Source organism: Apus apus, chromosome 6, assembly GCF_020740795.1.
Source record: "Apus apus isolate bApuApu2 chromosome 6, bApuApu2.pri.cur, whole genome shotgun sequence".
NCBI classification, from domain to species: Eukaryota; Metazoa; Chordata; class Aves; order Apodiformes; family Apodidae; genus Apus; species Apus apus.
In genome coordinates, this window is record NC_067287.1 from 401,317 (window position 1) to 419,690 (window position 18,374).

At 47.2% G+C, this 18,374-nt stretch overlaps 2 protein-coding genes across 5 annotated transcripts in view; one reads left to right on the forward strand and one right to left on the reverse strand.

The window, feature by feature from the left end:
* The window catches only part of PKP4 (plakophilin 4), an 82,183-nt gene extending 76,825 nt beyond the window's left edge, over window positions 1-5,358 (reverse strand). For 3 of the 4 annotated variants that reach the window (XM_051623434.1, XM_051623438.1, XM_051623433.1), the window contains exon 1: window positions 3,223-3,241. In XM_051623434.1, the coding sequence (XP_051479394.1) occupies window positions 3,223-3,241 (19 nt within the window). Of the gene's footprint in view, window positions 1-3,222; window positions 3,242-5,293 lie in introns of those variants that run through there. The other variant, XM_051623436.1, reaches the window with a different exon arrangement.
* Window positions 5,359-5,652: 294 nt separating this feature from the next.
* Window positions 5,653-18,374, forward strand: part of CCDC148 (coiled-coil domain containing 148) — a 51,394-nt gene continuing 38,672 nt past the window's right edge. The window contains exon 1 of the mRNA XM_051624094.1: window positions 5,653-5,692. The gene's annotated coding sequence lies outside the window, so the exon portion shown is untranslated. The remainder of the gene's footprint in view (window positions 5,693-18,374) is intronic.

Below are 18,374 nucleotides of genomic sequence, written 5' to 3' on the forward strand. Positions count from 1 at the left end.
GGCACTGGAAAAATGGCTCCTACCATCTTGCCTAGAGCCCCTTCATCTCCTCCAGGACATTCTCTCTCTTGCTTCTGCTGCCTCTGGAGATGGCTCCAGCTAAGCTAAGGACATTTACTGGCCCAAACTGATGCTGTGCAGAGCTGCTCTTGCTGCATATTGTTCTGCTGCCAACTAGCTCAAGTACTCTCCAGACAAGTGAATCCCCCTGGAGCTTTCGCACGTAACACTGGGATGTACCTCACTCATAAGGGAACAGGGACCTGGCGCCCTCAACTCCTGTTTAAGACTTCAACAAACAATATGGGCTGGCTAATTATACAACCTACACAGTATCTATGAGCCATCTGCTTTGCAGATCCAATAGCTAAAGGGTAATTTCATTTGCTGCCCACAATTACCACCCCTTGGTTGCATAAACAGTAAATACACTAAAAATCCCCCCATTGAGCTGTGCTGCAGGAAGCAAGTTTAATCTCGCTCACCTTCAAAGAATTTACAATAGATTCCTTTTTCCACTTTAATAAAGAACTAATCACAATACCAATGAGAATGCTAGATTAGCTATAATGTTGATTTAAGGTTCACAAAAAGCCACTACGTTTCAGTTAGAACACTTATATCACAAGCCTTTTGTAAGCAAAAGGTCCTACTATGTGGGGGTGTGGAGGAAAAGTCTTAATCTTAATTATTTCTTGAAGAATGAATCAATCACTCTCAAAAAAAGGTACAGCTCAGAGTTTTATTTTCTCCACTAAGATAAAGACACAGTTAATGTGATTTTCAAAGCCATTAAATGGGAAGTTGCCTGGTCTTCAACTTCTAGTGTTAGAACATAACTTCATAAAATGCTGTACAAATTTGAAAAGGCAGGGAGGAGATCTACAACAGACAGGCATGTAGAGACTTTGGAGAAAAAGCAGTAAGTTGTTTTTCTTTGGTAACTGCTATATCATAAAATTGCAATAAAAGGAGGAAATCACACGTATATTAAAAGTATGCCTAACTTTTCTTTTAAATGTCTGTTGAAAAGGCATCTGGTTAAAAAACACCAAAAGAGTAAGGCTGGATTTTCCCAAGGTGCTGCTGTCTTCCCCGGCCTGCAGGAGGGGGGTGCAGGGCGCTGGCGGGGCTCGGCGCTCCGCGGGCTGCGGAAGGACCGCGGGGGAGGCAGCGCGGGGCAAACTGGCCCGGCTGGTTCGCAGCCCTGTGCTCTTCAGGAAGCGGAGGGCTGACTCACGGAGCTGAGCCTGAAAGGAGGACAAGCCCGCGCTGGAGTCACCTCCCTGACCCCGGGACACACGCCCGCTGCTCCACGGAGCACGGCCGGGCTGGAAAGGCACGTCCCCCTGCCTGGGAGAGCAGTCAAACCCCTGCCGGACACCCTTCAAAGAGCCTTCTCCTTCAGCCTTTCCTTTTAATGACAGCACTGGGCATTCCACTATTTAAAAACCTAAGCCCATCTCCTGTGAACCTGCCGGAGTCCCTCGCTCCTCCCCAGCACACGCGGCTCTGCCGGGGAAGGGAAGCGCCGAGGGCGGAGCGGGGAGAGGCAGCGAGAGGGAAGGGAGCAAAGGTCTGAACGCTGGGGCCAGCAGCAGAGATTCTAAGTGACAAGAAGCTGCGATTTTCTTCCGCGCAAGCAAAAGCTTTGGGAAGGTCAGCAGAGGCAGCTTTCAGCTGTCCTCATCCATCTCCTCCCTCCCTCTGCCAGCCTCCCCTGAGCAGAATAAACGAGTATTCCGTTTGGATAAAAAGAACATGAAAAGCTACCGATGAACTAGGGACACGCCGCAGGCCTCAGGAAAAGCAGCCGAGAATCAGAAAAGCTCCGCAGGCAGCCCTCCCTGCCGCCGGAGCAGGCTGGCCGGCAGGGCTGCTCCCACGGGCTTCGGGTCACTGCTCCCATGTTGTCACGTATTTACCCTCCGTCTTCGTTAGTATTTGAACCGCCCTGTTGTCAGCAATATTTGCAATCAAGATAGGAACAGTAGCAAGCAATATTTACAAGCCGTGCCTCAAAACTCCAGCATCAGGTCTGGCTTCCTGCTGACTTGCACATAAACCTATGCTAGATCATTTTTCCCCCTCCTTGACCAGTGAGGTTTGAACCGGTCCAGATTACTTTTGGAGTACATGCCATATCCATAACAACTTCCTGCCTTATTTTCATTGGAGACAAAAGCCCCCAGAAACCTACCCAAGAATTCTGAACCACACCAACATGAGTTGCTCAGGAGATGTACACGTGCTTTTTGCACAGGATGACAAAACGTGGTATTTCTGCACTAACTCTAACGAGCCCACCGAGCCCAGGCAAGTGGAGCTGCTGTTCCCAACTTCCATCCCCGTGCCCCTGCACGCCAGGGAAAGGGCAGGACAGATGGGCTGCCCAGCCCAACGGGGCCCAGGTCACCATCAGGGGGTCCCTACCACCACAGCCACCTGAAACCTGGTGCTACAAAGCCCCTTCTGCTTAAGGGGACTGCTCTACTTCACCAAGTTGTGAATAAAGTAAAAGGAGCACAGCTTCTCATACAGAGGAATCCATTTTAACCCAGAGTCACTGATTTGACTGGAAAGAATGAGAAAGTAAACGACAGCAACACAAAATATTTCTGTTTACAGGCTCAGAGATGTTTTTTTTTTCTTCAGACAAGTATCACAAAATCTGCTTGCTTTTTAGGAGTCTTTCCTGTATCATAGTACAGTAAATCAAGTTCTGGTAATAAACCAAATTATCCTTGATTACACTTTAACAACTCTGTTCAGCTCACCGAGATTCCTGAACTATTCAGTCATTTCTTACACCAAATAAATGATGAGATAAATGCTTGTAGAACTTGCTCATTTTCAGCATCACAATTAAAAAAGGCTGCCAATGAAATAAAGACAGCACTCACAGAGAAACATCTCTTGGAATTGCTTCAGCCTTTCATCTGTTATAAGTGTATTTAAATAATCTACATAAAGTGAAGCAGAAGTACATAAAGTCTTTATTTTGTTTCCTGTTCTGTTAATATGCAGAGTGTTTCTTCCACTGAGGCTTCCCTCACAATGCATGCAGATTTCCTCAGCACCTGACACAGCTTACTAATTCAGATTTTCACTTAGCACATGCTAACGTTCAATATAAAAAAATACCCTAAAATGCAGAGATGCTCTGTTGCTAGGACATGAAGCTGCTACAAAATAAAGTAACATATCACTTTGCTTGTTTACCTCGTGTGACCGAATTCATCTGCTCGTTATAAACGGACCTTGCATCACTATTAAAAAGAGCAAACACCAAAAGCTGTAGTATATTGTTGACATTTTAAGAAAAATTAGAACAAATTCTCCCCTCTTACAGAAGACTACTTGCTCATGAAACTTGTTACAACTGTGTTATGTCACATTTCTATTATTATTACTGCTGTTTATCCTTAACATCTAACAAGATGAAAGGAAAGAACGACTTCTTTTACTGGAAAAGGCCTCTCAGCTGTTCTGTGTTAATTAAAAATATGAATAGCCACTTATTTCATAAGAAAAACAGCCCTTAACAAGCAATTGAAACAAAAGGAAAAAGTTATTACAGTCTGTCTTTTCACAGACAGATGATACTCATTTGCATGTAATATTATAATACTTAACCAAGACACTACAGCATTTCAGTGCCAACAAGGAGCTTTTGCCCCCAAAACACTCTTCTGCCATTTTAAATGTGACAAACAAGACCAAATTAATGTTTCTCCCTAAACTAAACCAGTACATCTAAGTAGGTTCTTGGAGTTTAAACTCATTTTTTTTACCCAAAAAATTCAACCCTATACTTTAACCTCAAAAATACAGTTATTAGTTAAAAGGAAAAACGTTATCATCCTTGTCTTCTTCTAGTCTCTAAACACCAGGTTCTCAAGAAATGAGAATGCTGAAGAAACTGGAAAACTCGTTAATGAAAGCATAGTGCTGCAAGTCCAACCACACCTTCTCCTTCAAACAGTCAAATCTTGAAGCAATGACTAATGCAAAATTAACCAGGAGCAAAAAGTTATTTCAAAAAAGCACAAAGGTCGATAGGCCAAACAGCAGCAACTCAGAAACACGCAGCTCTGGGTCAGGGGGGCAGAGATGCAGGGCAGGGGGACCAGAGAGGACTCAACGCCCAAACGATGTTCTCCCGTGCCACTTGGCGCTTCCACCTTCCACACAAATTACAGTCACACGCGCTGAACCGCCCAGGCCCGGCGTCGATACCGATTTCACCGCTCCGAGAGCCCATGTCCCCGCCAGCGGCGGCTGCGCCCCGCGCCCAGCCTCCCGCCACGGCCCCGCCAGCGGGCACATGGCCACGCGTGCCACGACGCCCGCCCAGATGCCTGCACATCTGCACCGCTACTGCTCTCCTGCCCGGCGTTTCTGATCAGACAGAAGGAAGAAGCCCTGCCCGGAGCCCCTGCCCTGCAGAGCGGTGCTCCCGCGGCGCGGAGGGGCAGCGCCAGCCTCCCGCGGCCCCGCCGAGCGCGGCGGTCACGCAAAGGTTACAGCCAACGCACGCATTCAGGGCACGCTCAGGGCACAGCGGACGCGGGGCAGCCCGGCACGGAGCACCGCGTGCGGGCACCGCGCCCGCCAGACCCGTCCCGGGACGGGGCGGGAGGCGCGTCCCGCCCCGCCGCCCGCCGGCACCGGGCGCGGGGCCCTGCCCGGCCGGCAGCGCAGCCCCCGCCGCCCGCCCCGGCCCGCAAACTTTCCCCCGCGGCCCCGCCCGCGGCGCTGCGGCCGCGGCACAGCGCGGTCCGGCGGCCGGCCCTGCCCGCTGCGGCTCCGGCTCCCGCAGGCAGCGCGGGCTGCGCATCCGCCGCGGGCTCGCCCCGCGGCCGCCAGGAGCCAGCGCACCCGGGAGGCAAGCGGCGGGCCCCGGCTCCGCGGCTGCCGCGACCCCCCGCTGCGGGCCCCCCGCCCGGCCCGCGCGCACCTGCCCCCGCCCGCCCGGGGCTCCCGCCGCCCGGGGCTCCCGCCGCCCGGGGCTCGGCACGGCGCCCGGGGCAGGGGCCGGGCGCGGCAGCTCCGCCCGCAGGGCCCGCGCGGCACGGCCGGGCACCGGGCGGCAGCGCTCCGGCCGCGCGGGGGGCGCACGGCGCAGGCGGGCGGCGGGCCGGGCGCGGGTCCGCCTGAGGCGGCGGCTCCTCGGCCCCGCTGCCCCGGGCCCCCGGCGGGCTCCGCCGCCTCGCGTGCGGCTCGCTCGCCCGCCCGCCCCCAGCCCCTCCCGCCCGCCCGCCCGCGGGCCGCCCGCTCCTCGCCCGCTCACCTGGCGGAGGGCGGCAGCGCAGCCGCCCCGCGGAGCGCCGGGGCCGCGGCGGCCCTAGCCCGGGGTCTCCATGGTGGCGGTGGTGGCGCCGGCGCCGCCGAGCCCCGCCGCCCGCGCCGCCCGCCCCGCCCCGCCGCGCGCGTCACGCAGCGCCCTGCCCTGCGCCGCCTCCCATTGGCCCGGCGCCGCGCGGGGCGGCACGCCATTGGCTGCCGCCCCGTGTGAAACCCGCCAACCGCGGCGCCACTTCAGGTTGCCATGGTTACCGATGCCGTGAGGCGGCGGAGGGGCCGGGGCCGCCGCGCCCGCCCCGGGGAGCTGCCCCGTCTGCCCCACCGCCGGGCCCGCCCCGGGGAGCTGCCCCGTCTGCCCCACCGCCGGGCCTCCGGCCTCCGCGCGGTGAGTGTCCGTGCCTGGCGCGGGAGCGGGCGGGGCGCGGGGGGTTGTAAAATGGCCGGTGACCGGGGATGCGTGTCCTCCCGCCGGGCTCCCCCGGCGAGGCAGGCCGCCCGGCGCCTCTGGAGGCCCTGTGCCCCCGCTGGGGCCGGCGCGGGAGCGGGAGGTGACAGGCTGGGGCTGTGCGGGGCTGCCCGCCGGCCTGCCAGCAGCCGGGCTCGGGGGCCCCGCCGTGGGGGCGTCCCCGAGGGGCCTGCGGCCCTTCCGCCTGCTGAGACCCCGGCCGAGCGAGTCCTGGCGTTTGAGAAAGATGAGAAGAAGATTTAGCCTAGAGTTGTGAAGTGTCAGCGTTTCGAAGTTTCTGTTGCTGGCCCACCTCTGTTTGTGGTATGGAGAATTAGTGAAGAAAAGCCAATATAGCTGAAAATTCTGTAAAACGCTTTAGGAATAGGTTTTGGGTTAGAGGGTGCGCGTGGTAAATGCTTGCTCTTCTTTTGGAGTTAGATGGCCACCCCGAACACAGACCTCCCTGTTTCCAGGGTATTCCGACCCGCCCCGTTATCCTCTCCTCCCCGTCCCCTGCTGTTACAGGAGCAACTGGGCACTCCTTGCTTCACTGACTGACACGATGCCGATGCTGTAAGCGGCTAAAAGAAGCCAAGGTTAAATTGCTGCTCGAGTCTTCCCAGAAGTGCATGTCTCCTCGTTTTGCTCGGTTATGTTTTTCTCTTTCGTCTTTTCCTGACGCTTGTCTAGTGCACTAGGAAGGCTCCTGTAGGCAAACTCCGATTTGGCAGAGTTCCTGCAGACTGGAGAGGCTGTCTTACCCAGTCCCCTCCCCTGTTACATTGAGGCAGACTGTGCAGGTTCCTGCTGATAAATAGCTATGAAAATGGTACCTGTCTTTTTCCTATTTTTTTTCCATCTGGATTAGTTCTCTGGTTTGGTGTGCTAGGGGAGGCACCGGGTTTTCATCTTGGCATCAGGACTTGTGGCAACTCTGGTGTGGTTTAATCAGTGCTGACCTTACAGGTAGGACTGTGTCCTTATCCTCCATTCAGAAGGTGGCTGCAGGTTAAAAAGTAGCAGAGTGTAGCTGAATGTGGAAACTCGAGAGCTGCTGTAGTTCCCTTTTCTTAATTTCCCTCTTGGAGTGGGATCTGCTGTGCTGGAAATGACGTAGGCTATTGGTAAAATTTTAAGTATCTCTGATGTTTGTTGCCATTTGTATGGATTAATATAGCAGGAACTCCTACAGTATGATGATATGCCAAATAGAAAACACTTTTCAGATGTAAACAGGGGGCTTGATTCCTCATTGCCCTGAAAAATCTCAGGATTCATACTATGTTAAGTGGTTATAAAATGTTACCAGACCAGAGGAGTGGTCTCCTTCTAGGAAACGGGAGTCCAGAGGAGTAATAGTAGAAACTTAGTAAAACAAAGAGTAACAAGGTCGAAATAAGAGGAACAGTAAAAGGGTCAAATTGGAGTGGAGAGTAAAAGGAAAAATAAAATGTGATGTGAGAATAAGTAGGTCTAGAACAAAAGGAGGAGAAAGCTCAGCACCTGAGAGCAATAACTTCCATTAATTGCAAAGTTGTTTCTACCAAAGCTGTACTGGATTAATTTAATCAACTTGAACAGTTTCAGCTGGTTTTAACCTGTAATTTGGATATTGTTACATTAGCTTGGCTTCTACAGGTAATAGCTTTTAGAAAATTAAGCAGCTTACTTGCCTGCTTTGGTAAATTGAACCGTTTCTGAATGTTACTGTGACTGTGGAAGGCAGAGTCTCCTGGCAGGACATGAAAGGTGGCATAATGCCATCTCCAGGCCTTCCAGGTTCTGAGTGGTTCCAGGTGGGTGCCCAAAACCTTCACCATTCTAGAACAGGCTGTTCCAAGTGTCCGTTGTATCCCTGTAGAGCCATGTGTTGCAAGGTCTCTCTGTATGGATGGGAAAGGGTAAGAAATAATGGTGAGAAGGAGAACATGGTCTTGAGCCAGTTTGTTTTGGCACAATAGATGTGTAAATAATTAAAAATAATATGTTGATGTTCCTGTCAGATTTGCAAATATATTGAATGACTATCAGTGAAGAACAACTATTTCATTCTATCTGGTATTAGTCATACAGCCATAGCCATTTTATTTGTCTTGGCACTGAAAGCAGCCAATACATTATCTAATTTGACTGCTGCGTATCAGAGCATCAGTTCCTACCCATTTGCCACTGGACTCAGCCCAGTGGGGACAGAACAGGTTATGGAAAGGCACCCCATCCTGACTTCCCAAGGCAAAGACCTGCGTGCTGTAGTGATTCTTTTGATTTCTTGTTCCATTAGCTGATAGTACCCCTCGTCAAATACATATTTAAACTCGTATATCAGCAACAAACAAGTACTGTTTCTGTTTGTTCACCTGCTTCAGGTTGTGACTTGAAAGTAAACTGATCTTTTTCATTCTCAGTGTCATTTGGAAAGCACTGACTCCGTTATGTTGGAACATCTTATAAAATCATAGAATGATAGAACTATTCAGGTTGGAAAAGCCCCTTGGGATCACTGAGTCCAACCATCATCCCTACTCTACAAAGTTCTCCCCTAAACCACCTCCACCAACACCGCATCCAAATGACCCTTAAACACACCCAGGGATGGCTCCCTGGGCAGCCTGTTCCAATGTCTAACCACTCTTTCTGTGAAAAAGTTTTTCCTAATGTCCACTCTCAAGCTGCCCTGGTGCAGGGCCATTCCCTTTTGTTCTGTCACTAATTACCTGTGAGAAGAGACCAGCACCAACCTCTCCACAATGACCTTTCAGGTGGTTGTAGAGACTGATGAGGTCTCCCCTCATCCTCCTCTTCCTCAGACTAAACATTCCCAGCTCCTTCAAGGGTTCTTCATCAGGTTTATTCTCTAGGCCCTTCACCAGCTTCATTGCCCTGCTCTGTCCTCGCTCCAGCACCTTGAGATCTCTCTGGAATTGAGGTGCCCAAAACTGGATGCAACACTCCAGCTGTGGCCTCACCAGTGCTGAGGACAAGGGGACAATCACCTCTCTGCTGCTGCTGGCCACACTATTTCTAATCCAAGCCAGGATGCCACTGGCTTTCCTGGCCACCTGGGCACACACTGGCTCATGTTCAGCCGCTTGTCAATGAGAACCCCCAGGTCCTTTTCTGCCAGAAAATCAAATGGCATGTTTTCCTTCTGAACCTTTCTAGCTTCTTATGAGCCTTAAGTCTGATTTATTAAAAATGATTTGGCTCGTTTTACAACTTTTTAGATGAGCAATTTAGTTAACAGGCATTTGCTGGTGGTTTTGCTGCTGTTGTGCTCCTTCAGGAGCTCAAGACATTAATATGCTTTTCCACTTGGTTTAGTCTGTTCTGAAATGAATCCAAATTGGGCTTTTTGTTCCCTTTGAATTCCAGAGATGTTTGAAGTCCTTGCAGAACACTGGCATGCCTATCTTTAATTTTAGTGATTATTTCTTTATTTGCAAGATTACCTAGGCTTTCTCATTTGATGTAAGCAAGCAGACACTGTGGCTAGAAAGCGGGAACTGCCGGCACGGAATGCTTGATCCTTGGAAATGCGGGATAATGAAGGGAAACGTCAGTCACCAAAACAATGTTGCCTTTGTTTCTCCCTCTTCCCGCGCGCTCCCACCCCCCTTGGAGACTATTGAGTGTTACCTGATTAATCTGTAATCTCTGACAGAGACTGAAAGTACACAAGTATGGAAAAAAAATAGCTGGAGAGGAGTGATGCTCGTGGCAGGCTAACTGAACAAATGTGCAGCTGTTTAGTGTTCACAAGGGACATTTATTTAGATGTGTGGGGTTTTTTCCCCTCATTAAACCCTACAATTTGATTTCAGAAGTTACTGCAAGCCATTGTGTTGATGTCACAGCAACTCAGTCAATCATGATACAATTGACTTGGGGCACTTTGGAAACTGTAATTTCATTTGTTTTAAAAAAGCAGTACATGTTCTCCTGCTTTTTTTATTGTTGAACTAGGAGGTGTGGCACCCCACAGAAGGTGTTTCTGAAGTAGTAGTGGGCTGGCACTTTCTGTTTCAGTGAGGGTTTTTATAGACATTTTAAGTTTCAGACAGCGGCATTTGAAATCACTGCTCTGTCATGGGTATACATTTCTGTGTCCCTGTGGGAAAATAAAATAAAATAAACTATTTGGATACTGCCAAGTTGTTTGCATGTTCATAGGTTTGTTTTTTATTTCTTCCATGACTCTGAAGCATCAGGTGTGGATATTTGGTTCTAGATGCTGTAGAGTGCTCAGCAGGATCACCAAGCTTCTGATTCCACAGCCACTTCAGCCTGGCTCAAGGCCAGTGGTGATGGGAAGGGACAAAGCTGCTCTGTCATGGGATCTCTCCAGCTTCCCTTGGGCCAGCAAACATGATCGTGCGACTGTGCAGTGAGCTAGATCGGAACACTGATCCAGTTTCCCCAGAAACCTCCCCACAACGTATGCTCTTACTCCCTTTATTGGGATCGGTGTCTTGATCCAGCTCACTGTTCCTGCCTCCAGTGCCTGCTCCAGGAGACCTGGGAATGGGGGAGCTCCTCTTTTGGCAGCAGTGAGAACTGTTCTGCCCTGGGTACCTGGTTCAGCAAAGTGGGGGGTGGAGGAACAACATCTTGTTGGACCACAGTATGAGCTCAGTTCTGAGTGGATTCAGGTTTAAGAAAAGTAACCTTTTTTGACAAAACAGAAGAATCCTGCACCAATATATTGACCAAGCCAATGGTGTGGTGTCATGGGTGGTCTTGCTGGTGTTTTGTGTGGGGCAGTGCACTGCAGAGGGAGGGAAGGCAGGAGTGCCCAGCCCTTTCCAAAGCCCTGCTGCTGAAGTCAGCCAGGTGGGAAGCCAGGCTGGTCCTAGGGGTGTCCCTCTGCATCAGGGCTGCTTGTGGGTGTTGCTGCATGTGACAGTCTGGCGGGTCTGCAGCTGCCAGGTACATGCTTTGGCAAGAGGATGTGAGGAAGAGCCATGTGGGATGGCTGATAAGGAGAAGGTGAGGAGCAGGCATTGTGTTCTGTGGGTTTTCAGGTCCTAAGCTTGTAAGAACATTTTGTATAAACTAACAACCTTTAAAAAAAAAAAAAACACAACAAAGCACAAAACAACACACCCCACTAAACCCCCCAAACAAAAACAGCTCTGGAGAATGCAGGTACTGACATCTGCTCAAGGACAAGGGAATGCCTGCTAAAATCCTTTGCAGTTCCTACTGACTGCTGTGGTTCTTAAGCTGGATAAAATATTACCCATCTTCTTACTGGGCTGTATTTGAGGCCTGGAAAAAATGTTGAGAAATGTACCAAATCATAATTTTTCTTATCAGACTAGGGATATGAAATTTCAAACCAAAATCTACAGATTCTTCTGAGTAAGAAGGCAACAAATAAAATGTAAATGTAAAAAGATTATTGATTTTTATGTATGGACTATATATTTCCAAGGGTTGTAAATTACAGGCTTCAGACAAGCATGCCTCGTTGTTTGTAGCAGGCTATCAGACAACATTATACATGAATTTCAAGTGAAGGTCTGCCAAATGCTTCCCTGCACATAACTGCAAATCTGGCCTAGCAGAACTGGCAAAAGCTGTACAAAATGATACTGATGCTCCTGACAAAATAACCTGCAGTGCCTTCTAAATCATATGAATTATCTATCCCTCCAGCTTGCTGTCTCGTAGGCTGCAGACAAATCTTCTCCTCTGACTCCAGCTATGCTACTGTCATACACAATTCAGCTAGGTGGGCTCAAGGCAGGCTGGTGCAGAGCTTTTGGTGTCAGCACTAACCCACGAGGTCTTGCTTCCTCCAGTTCCCCCTCCCCCTGATGGCTGGTGGCCCCCTTGGTGTGTCTCCAGCTTCAGCTCTGTTTGTGGAGCACTCCCTTAAACTCACAGACACGTGCAGAGTTGCTTTTAAGTAGAACCAGAAATGTGCAACTTGCTGCAGCTGAGCAAGCTGTAGCTTCTCACAGGGGATGATAGGAAAAAGTATCTCAGTTAAGAAGCTGGACTTCCTCAAAGGGAGTAGTCTGTTCTGAGAAGAAAACCTGTATCTCCATAGGGTATAAACTGAGCCAGCAGACTTCTGCCTGAGGTTCATTAAGAAGCGCTTACACAAATTGGTCTGTCAGCAGAGCTGTGGGGAGGAGGCCTCCAGCAGTGGGTCAGTGAACCTTACCATGCAGGTTTGGTTTTTTAAAGGAAAAAAAACATTAGTCACAAAGCTAGTGTGAAAATGGGGTAGGTGGAATTACTTTAATTTGAAATATTACAGGGAAGTCAAGAGCAAAGGCAGGAGCATGTGAGGATAACCTAACATCACCTGTTTCATTCTGTAAAACAGAAGTGGTCTTGTGTTTCCATTCCTGCTTTGAAAAAGTTTGGCCTTTAGCTAGTTAGAATAAAACTATCATGACTCTGAAAACTTACTATTTCTAATTGCTCCTTTTACAGCACTGGAAGCAAAATCACATCAGTTGGTTTATCTGAAGAGAAATGGGGCTGTGCTTTAGCAGCAGTGATCTCAGAGACTTGTACAGCATTTTTAAGCCCAGTCTTCAGTAGTTTTTGTTTTGTTTTTTTGAGTGACTCAGTGACTCCTGCAAACTCTAGCTGTCTTCCACTAAACTTCTGCTACTGCTCAGCATTGATTATATTAGTACCTGATGGTTCATTAGATGTGCTGCCTCTCACAGGACACGCTGTTCTGGGTTTACCTGCCTGGCTGCTCTGTCCCTGCCCTCCAGCGTCCCTAGTTTCTCTTGTCATTCCCTGTCTTTCAGTCTCCCAGGATCTGCTGTAGCTATGTTCTCTTGCCCCAGTCCTTCCCTCCTTGCTGTTCCTGCCACTCTAGCAACACATTTCCTGATTAAACTCTCCTTTTCTTCTGTGAAAATTGGATTGAAAAGGAGATTTTTTTGTAAAACCTTGCAGCTTTTAGGTTTTCATCAGAAAGGTTTATGGTTGCTGATGGGTTTACTTCTAGGACTAATTGCCCCTGTTGTGGTTACTTACACAGTTGAGGCAATTTGTTATTTTTTTAAACTTTATGCTGCTTCTCTTAGAAATACAATAATTTACTTCCTTTTGTGTACTTGTATAATATCAAGAATATTTCTTGCCAACCCAGACTGCAAACTGCTTGGTGTGTTTAAGCTGACGTGCAGCTGTGTGTTGTGTTGGACCCAGACCGTAACAGCAGAACAGAGTCCTCAGGGGAAAGCCTAAATGCAAGGGAAGAAGAGTGGTATCAAAACTTTCATATGTCAATAACAGGCAGATATTTTTTTCTTACACAGTTTGGAATAATCTGTATGGATAATATGACTTTGTTCTGAAAGATATATTTTAAATGGCAAAAATACTGTGTTTTTCAATTTCCAGACAGGTGCAACCTGAAGTGCTGTGCCTTGCACAGCTCTGGGTGCCACCTGTTAGAGAAAGAATGCATTCTCTTAAGTTACCTAGGTGATAATTTTATTTATTTCATTTTTACCATGAAGTTAAATGTTCTAGTTATGTATAAATTAATAAAAATTGATTTGTTTTAGCACTTAAAAGGAAGGTCAAATTTTGGACAAGGAGCATCATTTAATTGGTGCTATTAAGCAAAGAAATCCTAAACAAGAAAATGACTTATTGCAGTACTTTTCTGTTAGGTCTGTTCTTCTTGTTCATGTAAATTAGACCTTCTTTTGGCTTAAAAAAAGAAAAAAGTCTATTTTTTTTAGGTATGTGGCTGAAATGCTTGGCTCCAAAACTGGTAGGCCTTAAGACCTAATGAAATGGCAATATTTTGTTTCACTAATATCACTCTCTTAATAAGATCTCAAGCTTTTGTTTTGGCTTTGTTTTTCATTAGCAGAAGAAAAACACAAGGCAAAGCTCAGTCACTTTGCTGTAAGGCAGGGAGCATTGGTTCTATGGGGTTTTCTGCTACAGCACCTTTACCTCTGTTGTGCCAGGTGAGCGGTGCAGGTGTTTGCATTTCTCTGCTGGGTGCCAGAGCAGCAGGTGGGCAGGTGCTCCCTGCACCATTGCAATTATCCCCCTTCCACACAGGCTGGTGAACAGGCAGGTCTGCTGGAGCAGTCAGAGAGTGAAAGATTCATTTAACTGTACACTTGTTATTGCTTAAGTAATGGGGAAAACTGTAGGGTGCTACAAGGGATAACTCGGACTAACATGGTCCAATAAACCTTGAAATGAATATATTGAAGTATACTGTTTGATTTGTAACTTTTTATTATATGTGGAGGTAATAAATAGGAAGCTAGTTGGAACATTAATAACATAAAAAAGTGTATAGTAAAACTCTGCAGATTTATTGTGTCCAAGTCCAAAAGTCTGTAAAAAAATGCCTCCAGATTTTTGCCTCTAGCTCAGTAAAGCAGGATTTTGTCCAGTATTGCTTGGCCACATGTTGGGCAGTGCCCAGGGAAGCTGTGGCTGCCCCATCCCTGGCAGTGTTGAAGGGCAGGTTGGATGGGGCTTGGAGCAGCCTGGGCTGGTGGGAGGTGTCTCTGCCCATGCAGGGAGTTTCGAACTGGATGATCTTTAAGGTCCCTTCCAACCCAAACCATTCCATGACAATTAACTGCTGAAAGCATCTAAGTATTTTCTCATTTCATCCTCTTTGGGTTAACCTTTGCAGTTGCCAGCTGTGCTGACTTCAGAGTGGGTACATCTGGTCAGTGAAAATGGATCGTGAATGTTTTGTTCAAAACAAAACAGCATCAACTGAGTTGCTTCATTCAAGGTTGCATGATGAACATGGGAGACTTCATTTCGTACCATTATTTTTTTTTGCCCTTATCAACTTAAAAAAATAAAAAGTTATTTGTTTGTTGCTTTTTTTTTTTCTCCATGAAGTGTTCTTAAAATTTATTTTATATTGGGTCTGCTACTTAGAATATTCAAAGACTAGAGAGGGCATAGTAGTTCTTTTGTACTGTATGAATACTCAGAAAGCAGCTGAGCTTTTTCCTCCCCCCTTGCAGTGTGACAGAGTGTTCCACGAGGCTGATTGTTTTAAGTGTTTCTCAAATTGATCTTCCTACTTTGGATTAAGTTTTACTTAATGAGGAACTAATGAGATTATCATAGACAAAAAAAGACTATGTCTCTTTTGGGAATGTACAATTTCTAATACTTGACTTTATTTCAATCATCCATAATTCTTTCTTTAGGGAACTCAAATTTAAATTATAATCAAACCATGGGGCTTCTCCAGCAACTGTTTTGACACTGGATGATAAAAGTATTATACTGTGTATTTTCTTCCTGGGGAAGGGATTGACTGCTGCAAGATTAAAACGTTCTGGATGGGTGCCATTTTCAGATAGTTAGTTCAACTAGAAGAGAATGGATCTGATTAAAGGATAAAGCTGGGTATTTGTTTGTTGTTTTTGCTCCATGCCATACGAGAGTGATTCTCTGCCTCTTTTCTCTAACAAGAATTAGAATCCAAGGGTTCCAATAACTGCATGTTAATATTCCTCTTTGAACAGAATCACGAAGGAGCTAAACAATTAACATTTCCCTTAAACTTCAAAATCTAGGAAAAAAACATCCACAACATATTTAAGAAACTTCCAAATATTCAAAAGGAAGCACTGAAAATAAGGAACTTGTAAGTTTGTTTGGGTTTTTTCCCAAAGTTAGGAAACATCTGTCCCAATCTATAAGCAAAGTTCCTTTTGGTGTTATATTTTAAGTTCTCAGTGAAGTCAGTGGTTCATTTCTGGTTTCTAACTGTGTATTTATGTGAACCACTGGCAGGATTAACACCCACTGTTGTGAAATGAAGCAGCCTTCATTCGCACAAAGTGGGAGCAGCTATTAAACTGTTCATTGATAATGCTGTTAAATTGTATTTTGTGTAGAGTTGGTATGGCTTCATATTAGTTATTTTTATATTTAATTATTTGACTGAGCTAAAGCATGCACCGAAAGTTTTGTTTTAAATAGCATGTCCACCTCATTAAACAGTGTGCCTTCCCCCTCCCCAGTAATTTTGCCCTTCTGTTGATTAGTAGCAGTTTAGCTGAGAGGAAAAAATTACGCTCATGACCTGAATCTGCAGAGCTTTAGGTATGCAAATGATTTGTTGAATTAAGGCAGTGAAAATGTAGGCTCCTTTAAAGTTAAGCTCACTGGGAGTGCTCATGCTTGTGGAAATGGGACCTCAACTGGGCATGAATCCTCACCAGCGGCAACCCGTGGCAGGGAGGGATGTGCAGGTTGTGCTTGCTGCAGAAATGCTGACTAACACCTGCAGAGTTTAATTTCTATTTAAATGAAAGGGAGCAGGATCTTGCTTCACCTTTGGTATTCCCATATTTAAGGATATACTTAAGTCATGCACCTCAGGCACAAGCGTTTACATTAAGAGTTCACTGAAGTGTTCAGTTGAATTTGGGGCATCATCCTTTAAGATGCCATATTTATTATTATGGAATCACAGAATTGTCAGAGCTGGAAGGGACCTCCAGAGATCATCCAATCCAAATCCCCTGCTACAGCAGGATCCCCTGGAGCACATTCCACAGGGCTGCATCCAGGTGGGTCTGGAATATCCTCAGGGAAGGGGACTCCACACCCTCCCTGGGCAGCCTGTCCCAGGGCTCTGTCACCCTCACAGTCAAGAAGTTTTTCCTCTTATTTCTGTGTAACTTCCCATGTTCCAGCTTGTGCCCGTTGCCCCTTATCCTGTCCCTGGGCACTGCTGAGCAGAGTCTGGCTCCATCCTCCTTGCACCCACCCTGAGATACTTGTAGGCATTAATTATTACCTGGAAGGGTTGTGAATAGTGGTGGAAGAGAAGATCCTGAGCAGAGGACAGGTAAGCCTGGAGCCCTGTGCTGCTGCTGGGAGAGTTGGTCAATGGGGGCTGCAGGCAGCTGGAGGGGTCTTCTGGGGAGCAGTGTCCTCTGCACCGGAGGCTCCTGCTCCACGGCTGCTCCATCTGTTGTACCTTTTCTTTCCAAGATGCATTGAGACTCCCAAGCTACAGGCTGTCCTGAGGTTTGAACTAAGCCTTGAAGCAGGGTATCTGAGTTCAGGCTTAGAGGAACTTCTATAGTATGGAAGAGTTTTTAGATATATCAGCATTAAAACTGATGTAAAATTAACTTGCACTGCTTTTATCATTTTGATTGGTACATTTTATAGTTAGTGAAGATAAAATACAGATTCTGCCCTTTCCAAAACCATCTTAACATTCCTTCTCAGTGTTGTAGCGAAGGCATAATGTTGAATTTGTGCTAACAGAAAGTGATGTCTATTAAAAGGCTGAGATCAGATACAAACACACAACATCACTGGAGAAAAGAGAAATGGTGGGTTGCAAGGGAACAGTGATCTGGTGGAACAGCAGCCCTGACGTACAGAACATGGCCAGGAAGTTGGTTTTTGTGTCAGTTCTGTCCCTGCAGATGTACTCTCGTGCTTTTTTCTCAAAGGAGCAGCAGCTAAGGTGAATGTGTGAGGTGTTGTGCAAGTGCTGCCATGGTGTCAAACGCGTCAGCAGAAGGAGATGTTTGCCGCTGGGCAGTGGGATAAATAAACATGGCAGAGGGCAGCTGTGCTGCTGCCTGTCTTGCTCAGTAGCCATAGTTATCTTTCAGAAAGGACAGCGTTCCTGGTGCTGGAAGAAGCTTGTCATTTAAAGCTGACCAGATGGGCCCGGATTAGGAGGATGGTTCCCAAAATGCGTAATGCAGGAGGTGACGCCAGCGCGGCAGCTGGGCCGGGAGCAGGAATAGAAGGGTTTTAGGGAGTGGGTGCCCTGGATCCAGTGCTAGCAGCAAAGCCAAGCCAGTTTTCCCTGTTACAAGTCTCCCATTTTGACTTTGCAAGGAACTTTGATGTTCTCTCACCCTGTAGTTAGGACTATCCCATGTTGTGCTTTCCTTTGTAGAGGTATCTTCCTGCTTTTAATTTGAGGAATTCTGGCCACTTGGTCAAAGCTGCTGCTGTCACTGGGCTGTTACAAATCTAAAAACTTCCAATAGTTCCCCAAAGCATGTGCAATCAATCTGCCCCAAGCCTAATGCACGGGTATTTATTTCTGCTTGCAGACCCTCAGAATGTGGTAGCCTTGCTGATATTTCTGCTGAGGAAAATCAGCATTGCTGGGAAAATATCAACCATAGTGTGTGTGGGGAACAAACAAAAACAAAAAATCCAATTAAAATCACACAAAAAATCCACCCCAAAACAGAAGCCCAAACTCAAAAGAACTTTCTGTTGTTTAAAAATCATTTTGCTGGTCAGTATATCTCAAGGACTTTCTTTGAGCACTGGAGAACAGTCAGGGTTGTTCAGAATTCTTGTGTTGGTGCCTCCCCCTTGTTTCCTTGGCCTTTTGTAAATACAGGTTATATCTGATGGCATCAGAGGAGACTTGGTGCAGCTATTCTTTATCTACCTTAGAGTACCAGTGGGAGTCTCGAGCCACAGCTGACCATTCACATCTTCCTGAATGAGGTTAGGAGTTGTGATGACTTGTGATCTTTCTTAGAATGAGATGTAGGGAATTCTGGTTAACCAAAGAAGCTTTGAAGGAAAGAATTTCAGTGTATTGTGATGCTTTCCCTGTCCTCTAAATTCAGGTGTGTAGTTG